At 39.5% G+C, this 13,388-nt stretch overlaps 2 protein-coding genes across 4 annotated transcripts in view; one reads left to right on the top strand and one right to left on the bottom strand.

The window, feature by feature from the left end:
* The window catches only part of Astn2 (astrotactin 2), a 951,602-nt gene that overhangs the window by 769,962 nt on the left and 168,252 nt on the right, over positions 1–13,388 (top strand). The gene's annotated exons all lie outside the window — the stretch shown is intronic.
* On the bottom strand, positions 1,238–2,597 carry LOC127224881 (mitochondrial potassium channel-like). The gene is given in 2 exon segments (XM_051188030.1): positions 1,238–1,710; positions 1,713–2,597. Coding segments are annotated over 2 exon segments (1,227 nt in total). The 5' UTR covers positions 2,596–2,597; the 3' UTR covers positions 1,238–1,366.

Raw genomic sequence — 13,388 nt, 5'->3', positions numbered from 1 at the left:
TTAAAGGCATTTGTATTCATTTTATTCAGCTTGAACCAAGTCTTCACTCTGCTACTGCCTCTCATTTTTTCATGTTATCAAATTAATAATTTCAACACTAAATCTCTCTCACACAGTTTTTCTGATTGGATTCCTTATTGATTTCCAGTCACTTTTCAGATCAAGGCCAAAGTCATCACGACCTATGAGGAGCTATGGCACTAGTCATTCCTATACCCACTCCTTCCTTATTATCTTGTTCTGTTTTCCAATCATAGTGATCATCTTCCATTTTCTGAAAACACTTTTATTTATACAAAGAGATTCTGCATGTGCTGTTCCTTTGAAGATACATATGTTTGTCTTCCCAACTCATACTCTTGTTAGTTTTGCTTACTCATCAGTTGGCCAAGGCTTTATATTTGCTGAATCTACTCTCCTGCTTGTCCACTTATTTTCTTGTTTTTGTCTTGTTTTCTATAGCAGCTATCAAAGCTAGTAGTTGTGATTGTATTTGTTTGTGATTGTTTTACTGCTGTGTTTCTTCCTCTACATTGTGTTATTTATGATCATGCAAAGCCTTTGGGAAAGGAAGATAGAATGAAAGAAAGAAGTAAATAAAGAGAGAATGAATGAAGAAAAGGATAAAAGAAGGAAGAAAGGAAGGAAGAAACAAAGGAAGAACAAAAGAAAGAAAGGAAGGAAGGAAGAATGAATGAAAGAGCAGGTGAATTCAGGGACAGGATTATATAGGCATTTATTTCTCTCTCTCTCTCTCTTTCTCCATCTCAAAAGAGGTGTATGCACATATATACAGGTGCATATACACACACACATATGTACGACATGTGTAGAGTAGGATGTCCAGGTGTATACTGATTTCTGTATCATTTTCCTTTTTTCGAGACAAATTTTGTGACCTGAAGCCTACCAATTTGGTTGGGTTGGCTGGCCAACAAGCTTCTGGGATTTGACTATTTCCATCCTCTTGTGGTAGGATTACTTCCATGAACAAAAAAAAAAATGCCTGGATTTTCCCTGGATCCTTGAGATTTGAACTCATGTTTTTGCTTTCCCAGAAATCACTCTTATTTACACAGCCATCTCCCTATCCCTAGAGGTGTGTTGTGTGGGTGTGTTGTTGTTGTTGTTGCTTCTTCTTCTTCTTCTTTTTTTTAAAAATAATACAAAATTTTAGGTATTTTAATTGGACATTTGCAAAGTTTTGATAATTAATGTAAATAAGCATTACCTACAAAATAAAATATACCTGCCAGTGAGCCCCTCAGATGGTACTCAGTCTGAGGTTGTGTGTACCTCAGGATTCATCTTGTCACCAACAGAAGCCACATTCACCCTCAGGACCCTTTGAAGAAGGACCCCAGGGCTAACTGGTCTTGAACAGCATGTAGAGCATGGGTAACGTGGCTATGAAAGTCACACAGGTTATCAGTGTGCTGCAGATAGAATTCCTGTTGGCCTGGGCTTCTAGTCTCTGCTCCACATCAGACAGGGCCAAGATCATGCTCCCTTGTTCCAGCAAAGAGCTGGGCAGGGCCCCATCTACTGGCTCCACTGTGCCTGGATGTGCTGTAGCCTTTGCAAGCTGAACCACCCCAGCCATTTGGCTGCACGTCTTTTCCAGGCCATCAAGCCGCTCTTGTAAGCCCTCCAGGCAGGAATGGACCTGCTGGGAATGACTGAGCTGCTCTTTCATGGCGGCTGAAAGGCATCTATGTCTTTTCCTCTGGTAGAAGTACCTGTTGGTGACTCAGAGGCCTGGCCCTGTCCAGCATGCACCAGGCCCCTCAGATCCACCATGAGGTCCTTGAGGTCTCTCTGCTGGAGGGAGTAGCTGGAAGCCTGCTCACGGATGGCCTCCTGGAGACTCGCAGGCCCTTTCTGTGCCTCCAGGAGTAAGGCCTTCAGTTCTTGTAGCCACACACGGTTAACATAGGTGGAGCCCTCCACACCGATTAGAGCTCTGAGAACTGACCCAATGAGGGACCAGTTCTTAGTCCTCTCAGCCCTCGTGCGCTCCTTCTCATGACTCTCCCGCACGGCTGCAGAGAAGAGAGAGAATTTCTCCCGCTCCGAGTCTTCTGCATGCATGTAGGCTGCTCGGAGCTTCTTCTCTTCCTGCAGCATCCTGTGCTCCAAAGTGGCCAGCTCCAGGTACTGGTTGTCCTCCCTGGAGACTCAGTCCAAACGGTCCCTCACCTCCTTCAGCTTAGCCTGCTGAACCTCTAAATTCTCCCAAGCTTCTCGGACAAAGCCACGAGCCACCATGAACACTTTCTCTGCCTCAGTTACATTTCCCTGGGCCTCTCGAACTTCATTGAGTCCCACAAACTCTTCATATCTGTCCCACCAAGCCTTAGCTGTGGAGGACGCTTGTTGCTGAATGCTGTGGCCCAACACTCTTCCCAATGCTGGGAGGCAGTGATACAGCCCTAAGGCTGCAGCTTCTGCCCGCTTTTCTCTGGACTGGCTGGGACCTGGACTGCACAGAGTCCTTGTCATGAAGAGGTCTGTTCCAGGGAAGCCTCTCCGTACCAGTACATGGGGCACGCCCACAATGTGCTGCATGGCAAAAGCAGGGCTGCACCCTGTCATCAGAGGAGAATCATTATTTCATAAAGTCCAAACTTCCCCCAGCGGCTCCGAAGCTGAGGACCAGGGGATGTTGGCCACTGCCATCTCCCATCCTATTATCGTCCCAGCCAGCTGTGCTTGCCTCGGTTCTGGAAAGCGCTGCTGCTTCTTGATACGGTCTCAATAGGGTGGTCCCAGCTGGCTTGTAACTTCATATTTAGACCAGGCTGATTTCAGACTTATTGAGATTTTCCTGCTTCTGCCTCCCACGTGCTGGCATTAAATGCAAGTGCCACCATACCCAGCATCTATTTTTTTTTTTTAAATTCTTTTCTACCACAGATTGTTAAAGGCTTGGAACTTATTATTGACCAAACTCAGCTTTTAAAGGTTCTTTCTTTCAGTGCTCTCTGAGAATTCTCTTTCTCCTGCCATTCAGTTAAAATATTTTCCTATACAATCAGGAGATGATTTCAAGAGGTCAGAGGCAGGACCAACTATATTGTACCAGTGGCTTATATACAATGTAGTGTATGATGCATAGTAGAAACTGAATAAATATAGTTAAATGAGAACAAATGAATGAAGAATTAATAAAGGTCACCAATTTTCAGTAGTATGTTTACAGTGTACTTTCACTACACAAACTGCATCCATTATCTCAATAGCATTTTACGTTTATCTTCATTTTATGGAAAAATATACTTAGGCTAAAAACACATGACAAACATTCCCTGAGGTCCAGCAAATGCCAGGGCCCAAACAAGAATCCATTGTCCAGCTATTGTACAGAAACTGGTTCATCACAGCACCATCATTTATCAAGGGTGCCATGCAAAGGCCACCCCAGCCAGAGAAGTATGAACTTCCAGAAACAGAGCAAATGGCAGGCCTCATCCCTGCTGGAGTTTAGCTCTCTTCACCAGGTTTCTCTTCTTGGCTCATTAGACAACTTGAGTCAGTAATGTATCAAGGACCCGAAGATAATTAAACAAGCAAACAACAACAAAATAATCCAATGCTTTCTTTATATTTACCTCTAATCTAACAGGTAGAATAAAGAAATTCATTCCAGATGTACGTCACATTGTGTCAGGCATGTGCACTTGAAGGCACAAGTTATACAAATCAAATGGCCTTTCTATATAGGGTCTTTCTGGTCAACAATCACTGATTCTCTGGCATCACCAAGAAATGGGGTTTTAGGCTATAAATTATACCCTGAGCAGAGGGAAAGGACATGAGGAATGTAGCTGTTCCTTGCACCATGAGGTGCTGTTCTTGTTTAGTGTTGTCTGTACATTATATCACTTTTGGGGAACACTGTCAAAAATTGCAGAGTCTTCTATCACCCTAACGTTAACTTTTTCAGGGAATCATAATGGATACAAACACAGTACAGTGGGTTTCGATTTACTTGTCACCCATTTTCATCAATGAACAGCTCATCTCAGGCTTGCATCTCTATTCCTTACATATATTTTGAAAAAAAAAAAACTTCATTCATTAGGTAATGTTTTGTGCAAATGTTAAATTCTACATCTCTAAATGATAAACTTGAAACCACCTCAACATCACTACCAAGCTTCCTTAGTTAACAGTAATCACATAGTCAGATTCAGGTGTTGCCTAGGGTTAACAGATTGTCCTATATTGTTTCCAGATTATTTGTTCAAATTGAGACATAAAGGAAAGCAAAATCAAATGTTCTGGTTGGCTTTTATGATGCACTCTTTTAATCTATAGTGTGTTCTCTCATCTCTCTCTCTGTGTGTATGTGTGTGAATATTTTATGATAAAACTCAATTATTTGTCCTCTATATTTCTCCATAACCTGGGCTAGTTTGATTTCCATCCCATTGTGCTGTTTAACATGTTCTCCTGACCTTGTGGTGCTAGTAATTCTATCGTAGGTCTATAGAGTTAACCACACTTGTGTTTGTCTTGACGTTTACAGTTTGTTTGTGGTAGTTCAGTAAAAGCAGTACTAGTCCATCTCTAGATCTATTGACTGAACAGAAGAATGTGAGCTTTGTGTGTAATTGAGGATCTACCTTTGACCAGGATGAGTCCTCAAGCCCTGTTGTTCCCTCTCTTTTGTATAACTTTTGGAAAGGCACTCCGAGTCCTACTTCTCTCAGATATGACATTAGTTTTATACTGAATCCTGATTTCTGAGGTTGTTGTATTAAGTAAGTTGAATAATAACATGTTGAGCCCTGTATATCATGCAAACACTAAGTAAGAACAAAGTGTTACTTGTCTTGCATTTTATTCTTGCTCTTTTCCTTCTTGGTCCTTTCTATCTCTGTATTTTCATATATTTTTATGGCCTCAAAAGCATCCATGATAAAGAAAAGAATAGAAAGAGTTATCCAGGCATCAAGACTAATTCATCCCTATTGCCTTATTCTTTATTGTCCTACCCTGAAGAAAGTTATGGCTGAATATCGCCAGTAATGGCTTGTCATTGATGTCCCCATAGCTTTTTCCTTGCTCATGACCAGAATCACCACTTTTAGGTTGATTTAAGAAAGTTTCACTATACATTTACTGTCCTTAGCTAGGGGTCGTGGCAAACACTGGCAACAGTAGCTTTTCAAAGGCAGAGGCAGGTGGATCTCTGTGAGTTTGAGGCAAGCCTCATTTACATATAAAGTTTCCAGACAGCAAGAGCTGCCAGTGAAACTCTGTCTGGGAAACAAAACAAAAACAAAACAAAAAGACAAACAAAACCAAAAACCAAACCGAAACATTTGCCATCCTTTATGTTTCTTATTAGCTGCATCAATACTCAATCTAGCACACTTTAGCTATTTACTTAATAGAGCTTATGTGTTTGAATAAGGAAAATGAGAGCTCAAATATGTTTTCCCATAAAATGTCTGTGTTAGCATGTTTAGATGTATGCATTTTTAAGCTTTTGTTTCATTATAGTAAAATGGGTTTGTAATACCTGCTTTTTACATTTGTAAAAAGTAGCATGTAGGAAAAGATCAATAACTTAAGTCATCTCTCCTGCTTCTAATGGATTGTATGTCAGATGTGTGACCCCATCATAGGTCTCAACTTTCTTTTTGGTTGGTACTCATTCTTAGTCCTTGAGCAGTTTTTAATTATACAAGTCCAAGTTTTCGTTTGGACTCACCTTAGTCTACTTATGTTGCTATAATAAATCAGTCGAGGCTGGATACTTTATTGAGAACAGGAATTCATTTTCTTGTGGTTCTGATGGTTAGGAAATCCAAAAACAATTCTGCCAGCAGGATTGGTGACTATTAAAGGCTACCGTTTACCCTCTAGAAGGGATGAACATTGAGACACTGTGGTAGCTGGAGCTGAAGAAAGCATTTCTGTCCACCTCAAGCTCTATTATAAGGGAGAGAACCCCATTCATAATGGCATAATAGCTTAATTACCTACCCAAGACCCCTTTTAATGCCACAAAGGCATGATTTCACTGTGTAACCCAGGCTGACCTCAAACTCATGATCCTCCTGCCTCACTCTCTCAGCACTGGATTTAACAGGTATGATCCACCTTTCCCAGCAGAGTATATCTCTTAACACCATTTTGTGGGGATCAATTTTCAACATTAATTTGGGAGCTGTTATTGAAACTTCAGGAGACATAATTTTCTGCCACTCATCAATATTAGTCCCTAAAATAAGTTACTTAGCTTCTAGGTCCTTAATGTTTTATATATTACTTATGAAGAGAGTTTAAGACACATAGAGATTCTGTTAATGTCCTTCAATGTCAAAGATAAATCTTTATGTTTGTTGGTTTTTTTTTTTTATACCCAGACTGCAGTTTCCTCTCCCTCTTTTCCTATCAGCTCCCCCCACTTACTCACACTCATCCACTATCCCTTCTCTGTTTCTTTTCAGAAAAGGGTGGGCCTCTGATGGGTATCACCTTAGCCTTGATATATCAAATTTCAGTGAGACTGAGCACCTCCTCTCCTATAAAGCCTGGATTAGGCAATCCAGTTGGAGGAAATGGTCCCAGAAACAGGCAACAGAATTAGAGACAGCTTCTGCTCCCACTGTTTGGAGTCCCACAAGAAGAACAAGTTACACAACTGTAACACATATGTAGAGAGCTAATCAGTCCTCGCAGGTTTCCTGGTTGTTGGTTTAGTCTCTGAGAGCTTTGATTAGAGAGGTTAACAGATTCTGTGGGTTTCTTGTGGTATCTACGACCCCACTGGCTCCTCAATCCTTCCTCCCCCTCTTCCTTAGGATTCCCCAAGATAAGATAAATCTTCCTTTTAGATTTTGTTTTTTTTTTTTCAGAATCATAATAGCTACAGCTTTTATGACCATAAGCCTAGAAAATATTTAAAACATAACTTTTAAGTGAGTAAGGAAAACTGAAGCTCAGGAGGAAATAACATATAGCTCATAGCTGTTAGCATAACCTCCTGCTTTTGTGTATGTTTTTGACTAGACATGTAATTTTAAGGGCCTCTATTATTACTGGGTCCTTCTACTATACCTTGGCATGGACAAATCTCTTTATTGGCAAATGTTCTTTATTAGATACTAGAATCCCTCCTGTCACTATCCTCTTCCTTACCTCTCCTTTATTCTCACACCTTAGTTATTTCTCAGCCTATCAGAAAACAAGGTCTGTCCCACCATCCAATTGATACTTTTATAAAAAACCTCAGCAGATTCTTCAACACCCATTATTCTTCTTCAATCCTTTCAGAGGGCATACATCTATTTTCAGAATAGCTTTTGACTTGCTGATTCAACTTTTGCTTACTATAATTTGACTTATTTCTCATTTCTCAGAACAACAAAATAAATTATTGATTCTCTTTTTTAAAAAAGTCATATGCCATGCCAATTATGGAAACTTGTTCTCATCTGAATTTTGTTTTTCATAATTTGATTTCCTTAAAAACTAGATGGGTTCTGTGATGATAATTCAGGTAGTCATCAGTCTGATTACAGGGAAAGGCCCCACAGAAGCTAGGGAACAAGGAGAAACCTAAGAGAGCATACATGGAACTCCCTTCCCCTGGAAGGGGAAATAGACAAGATCTCTTGAGAAAATTGGCAGCTTGAGGGGGAGGGAAGGCAGAAGGAGGGAAGAGAGGATGAGGGAGAAGAACATGAGGGAATGGGATGGTCCAACTGGGGGAAGGACTCATTGGGAGAGCAAGGAAAGAGATATCTTGATTGAGGGAGCCATTATGGGGCTAGCAAGAAACCTGGCACTAAGGAAATTCCCAGACTTACACAAGGATGACCCCAGCTAAGACCTTAAGCATTAGCAGAGAGGTTACAAGCACTGGGCTGAGCTCCCAGAATTCAGTTGAAGAGAAGAAGGAGCAATAATATGAGTGAAGGGGTCAAGATCATTTTGGGGATACCAACAATGAAAAGCTGACCTGACCTAGGGGGACCTCATCCACTCTGGACTGACAGTAGGTGAACCTGCATAGGACCAAGCTAGCCCCTTTGAATGTGGTTGACAGTTGTGTGGCTTTGGCAGTCTGTGGGACCTCTGGCAGTGGGACTGGGATTAACCCGTAGTGCTTGAACTGGTTCTTTGGAGCCCATTCTCTTTGGAGGGTACATTTCTCAGCTTAGATATAGGGGGAGGGTCTTGATCCTGTCTCAAAGAGATGTGCCAGACTTAATTGACTCCCCATGGGAAGGCTTACACTCTCTGAGGAGTTGATGGAGTGAGATGGGGTAGGAGGAAGGTAGGGAGAGGAGGAGGGGAGGGAGTGGGAATTAGGATTAGTATGCAAAATGAAAAAAAGATTGTTTTAAAATAAAAAAAAACATAAAAAAATTAGACACAAATGGTAGGAACACAGTTGTTACCTTGGGGAATTTTTGTTAGTAAAGATGCTTACTCCTCAGTCCAGGGTTTCCTTGGCCATTGTCTCTCAAATGCACATGTACCTAGTCTGAATGGAACTGGAGGTAGATGTATAATGATATAGAGACAACTGTGTAAATATAGGTAGGATCATTTCCTTATTTTTAATACATTCAATGTAGTGTTAGCTATATATATCTAAGGTAGATACATTTGTCAAAGTATTTTAGAGTTCTTGGGGTTTAGCAACATGGCATTGAAAGCATCTTGGCTTTGGAGTCAGACAGATCTAAGTTTCAGTTGAGACTTCTCACTTCTTTGTTAGATTGCATTTCACATGTGACAATATGTTAAAGCTCCATGGTCTCATCTCTTCCATAAGATGAAGATAATAAAGATACCTTTTTTTACAGAGCTCCTACATATTATCGTGAGCATGAAGGAAAAAAAAAAAAAGCAGTACACAAATGACATCTAGGTTAGAGTTCTGTTTTGCCACACACTGTGGGGATATAATTTCATTCCTCAGAATCTGAACAGGAATGCTATGATAATGGTATTTAACTCACAGAGTTGTTAGACTAAATAAGATTATGTTGGGAAGCATTTAGCAAATTCCTTGTACATTAAATACTCGATGTAAATCAGTTGCAGCTTCATTCCTCGTTCTTTACATTCTTCATATCCCCCCTCTTATTATTTGTTTTTGCCCTCTTGTCATCTTGAGCTCTTGCCTCTGATCAAAGTATCTTTGTGCAGAGTACATATAATAAATAGCAATTGCTTTACCTTCATAACATTCACTTATTTTAACAAACAAATGAGTAGTCAGCTCATAGACACAGGAAACTCATTCTTTCCTAAAGGCAAAGGTAGTATCTCTATAAGTTGTTTCCACTGACATTTTCCAGTAGAAAAGAAGTAGAACTAAAATATTAAAAACTAAGATAGTTCTAGGTAAATAGGGATGTGTCTAGAATTGCTTATATCTGTGAACAACTGTGCCTAGGTGCTTTTATTGCTCTATTCACTAATATACTTTGATCTGTAGACTGTTCCTATTCAAGATTTAAGCAGTAGTTATTAAATTATCAAGTATATGTCTGTGTGAAGAAAAGTGCATAGGTCTGGCATTACTTTACGGCATTTTATGAATGATACAGTGGTTCTTACAGAGTTATGGATTAATATATACATTTTACTGTGCTGAAAGCAAAGTGCTTCAACTTGCAAGGAGATGAAGTTACTTGTATCAGTATTTGAACCATATTTGAACCAAGAGTCTTGTTTCAATAACCATACTCTCAACTTCTATGATCTTCTGTCCACCAAGCATGTAAGACATTTCATTCATTCTGGGTTAAATGACTTGGACATTTCAAATTGTCTTCAATGAAATATGTTTGTAATAAATCTGCCAAGATTCTCCTCCATTAAAAGCCTGGAATTGTGGCTCTGTGGTAGAGCACTTGTCTCCTTTGCATGATGCCCTAGTTGTAAACCCAATTATTGCACAAGCAATAACAATAAAAAAGTGTCTCTCTATTCATAACTTTTCCATCAAATTCACATACCTTCTTTTCAAATGCCAAAGTTATAGAAAGGCTCAGTAGAGGTCTTAACCTTCCTAATTTTTCAACCCTTTACTATAGTTCCTTATGTTGTGGTGAGCCCTCCCAAAACAAAATTATTTTCATTGCTACTTCATAACTGTAATTTTACTGTTATGAATTATAATGTGAACATCTGATATTCAGGATATTTGATATGTGACCTCCATGAAAGGGTCATTTTGCACCCAAAGGGGTCACAACACACAGAGTGAGACCCACTGGTCTAGATTATGCACACCCCTTCCTGTGTGAAATTTTCTCTTTCTTCCTCCATCACATATAGTCTCAACTATGAAACATCCACCAACAAAGGAAGTTTCTTCTCTTGGATACTTCCTGCAGGATCATCTAAGAGAGCTAGAAAATGAGGTCAGTAGTGGCCACAGAAGAAACAGTTGCCATTGACTTCAGCTAGCATTTAGCCATGTAAACTCTACAGTATTAGACAAATCATCTCCTTGAAGCCTTTCCATCCCTTGAAGCAGTCTCTCATCCCTGGATGTTCTTACCACAAGGGAGAGATGTTAATATCTGTCAGAGAATAGAAAGCTCTAGAAGATGGTCATTTGTCTGTTGAGTGGGACTTGGATCATTGGTTAGTGGCTTCCCTTAGGAAAATAATATATGTGTTTCATCCCATGCTCTTTTTCCAGGACTGAGTGGGCCAGAAACAACGCCTTGTAGAAGACACTTTGAAAGTAGGAACTGAGATCTGTCCAAAACTAAGAAGCCTTTGGCAGTTCAAGGTCACAGGGCAAGATGCCTTGGGAAGATGACTCACAGATAGATGGATGAGGCTACTGATATGGCTATGTCTTCTCCCTGGAGTTATAACTGATGTTTCCTAATGTTCATAATTGGCCTGCTATTCATCACTTTTACAATTGCTATCAACTCAGCGAAAGGAAGTACAAATGGTCTGGAAATAGTTTTGAACAATGTCAGCTCAAACTGTTGTACTGATGACTGAGCAGTTCTCCTGAGGAACACACACCTTAGCCATGCAAGGAGCTTCTAGCCCTCACAATTTTCCATACACCCCTTCAACACTTGTTCATACACTGAACATAATAACAGTTCTTGATTAAAAAAAAATAAAGAACTCAGACAAAGTAGAGGGGGAAGACAAATAATTCAGTAGAATGGTAAATACCACAGATGTATAAACCAAGGTACAGTAACAGCTTTTAGTTCTGAAAAGTAAAAGATTATTTTCAAAGATACTTGCAGTTGTCCTGAGTCCTAAAGGACAAGTGTAACTCCATCAAAAGTAGAATGAAATAAATGAAGATTGTAACATTGTATGTGATGGTAAAGTGACATAAAAATGTGTCATCTTCCAGGTTCATGACTAGTGGCTAGGTGTAGCTGGTGTGTGGAGTGGGAAGAGACCAGGGTAGTTGTAGATGGACGTTTCCTGTCTTGACTTCCCAGCCCCAAATAACTAACACAGAAGCTTAATATTACTTACAAATGCTTGGCCGATAGCTCAAGCTTAGTACTAACACACTTAATTTAACTCATATTCCTTATTTAAGCTCTACCTCAAGGTGGTACCTTTATTCGCTTGGCACGTTCATCTCCTGCTGGCTACTCCTGATTCTGCCCTTCTCCTTCCCTTTCATCCTTAGTTTATCCATCCAGCCTATACTTCCTGCTTGGCTGCTGATTATCAGCATTTTATTAAACAATGTGAGTGAAGTTTTTTTACAGTTTACAAGAGGAATATTCCACAGCAAGTGGTAGGGTAGAATTGTGTGATTCTTTGTTATCATTTTGTGAAGGGTCCTAGGCAAGAAGCAGAATATTTATACTTGTCTCAGTACTTTTAATGATATGAAATAGCAAGTAGTTGAAACTTTCTAACCATAAAAGATGTTATTACAATGTTTTGGTTATTGTTTTTATGTAACTAAAAGATGGAACATGAATGAGCCACAATAATCCATATTTTAATTTAGCAGGTATCCTGGTGTCTATTGACTGTTTCCCCAATCATTTAAGTTTATTCTAATTTTTAGTCTATCTTACCGTGTAAGCTCAGCTCCTGTAAACCACTTATGCATATAATACAATTTAAAACACCCAGTGGAACCCACCTTTAATCCCAGTTCTCAGGAGACAGAGGCAGGTGGGTCTCTGTGAGTTTGAGGCCAGCCTGGTAGACAAAGCAAAACAGCCAGTTACATAGAGGAAAAACTCTTTTTGAAAAGAAAAGAAACCACCAAGTAAAACTCAACGGATGGCTGAATCTAAATAACTTAAAAAATTTCAGATTGCTCCAGGGTATTAACCAACTTTAGTCCAATTTAGCCTTAGTTAAAACAGTAGGTTTATTTAGTTCAAATTTTACCAGTAAAGTTTCATCTTTTATGTGATAACTAGTTTTAAAATTTCAAAGAGAGGTGCCCAAATCCAAGTTGACAGACTATGAACTGCCAACATATATCCAAAGCTAATAATTAAAAAGGTAAGAAAGATTCTTGAATTTTATCACTCATGAGCATGTCCAGGGAGTTTATGAAAGTGCAGTGGCTGGAGCTCTCAGAACCCTTCCGCCAGAACTGTCAGTGGGTCTGAGCTCAGCCTAGTAGTCTAAATTGCATCAGCTTATTTTGGTCATTAATGATACAAGCTGCAAGGTCATTAATGATACAAGCTGTATGAGAAGTATTTGGAGTAAGAAAACTACTTTCATTGCATATATTATAAACCAGTCCATATGAACCAGATAGGCAGCATGATAGCCGCCTGATAGCTCAGTATTTCACAGGCTGTACCAGGACAGTTGTGAGTTAAAGGCCAGTTTTGGTTACCTAATGAGACCCTCACCATAAACAAATGAAGAAATGACTGGGGAGATAGATAGCTCAGTGATAGAATACTTGTCTAGTGTACAAGAAGCTAGGGGCTTAAGTTCCATCCTGAAAACAACAACAACAACAACAACAAACAAAAACAACAAGAAGAAAAACAACATCAAAAGGAAGAACACAAACACCAAAACAACAATTAATCCATCTTTTTTAGATTACATAATTTGTATTAATTTATATAATTCTTTCAGACACAAGAGAGTTCATTTGTTCTTGCTATTATTTGGGGTACTTTACATAAAATTTAAAAGAGCCTTCCAATTTCTTGGAGGGTGTGTCAAGTTTCCAAGTGAAGGGATTTGATTCTTTGAGCTCGTGGGCTTTTTTGCAGAGCTGAAGGCAGTATCAAGTAGGAATATGACTAAGATTAAGAACACATAATTATACCAAGGCTGGGCAGAGGGGAAGTAGTCTAAGTTAAGGCAGAGTAATAGGGAGAGTTTTTACAGTGGGCAGCAACAATACCTGGAGAACATGTAAC

Source organism: Phodopus roborovskii, unplaced genomic scaffold (assembly GCF_943737965.1).
Source record: "Phodopus roborovskii unplaced genomic scaffold, PHOROB, whole genome shotgun sequence".
Classification (NCBI taxonomy): domain Eukaryota; kingdom Metazoa; phylum Chordata; class Mammalia; order Rodentia; family Cricetidae; genus Phodopus; species Phodopus roborovskii.
This window is presented reverse-complemented; position numbering and strand designations above follow the sequence as displayed.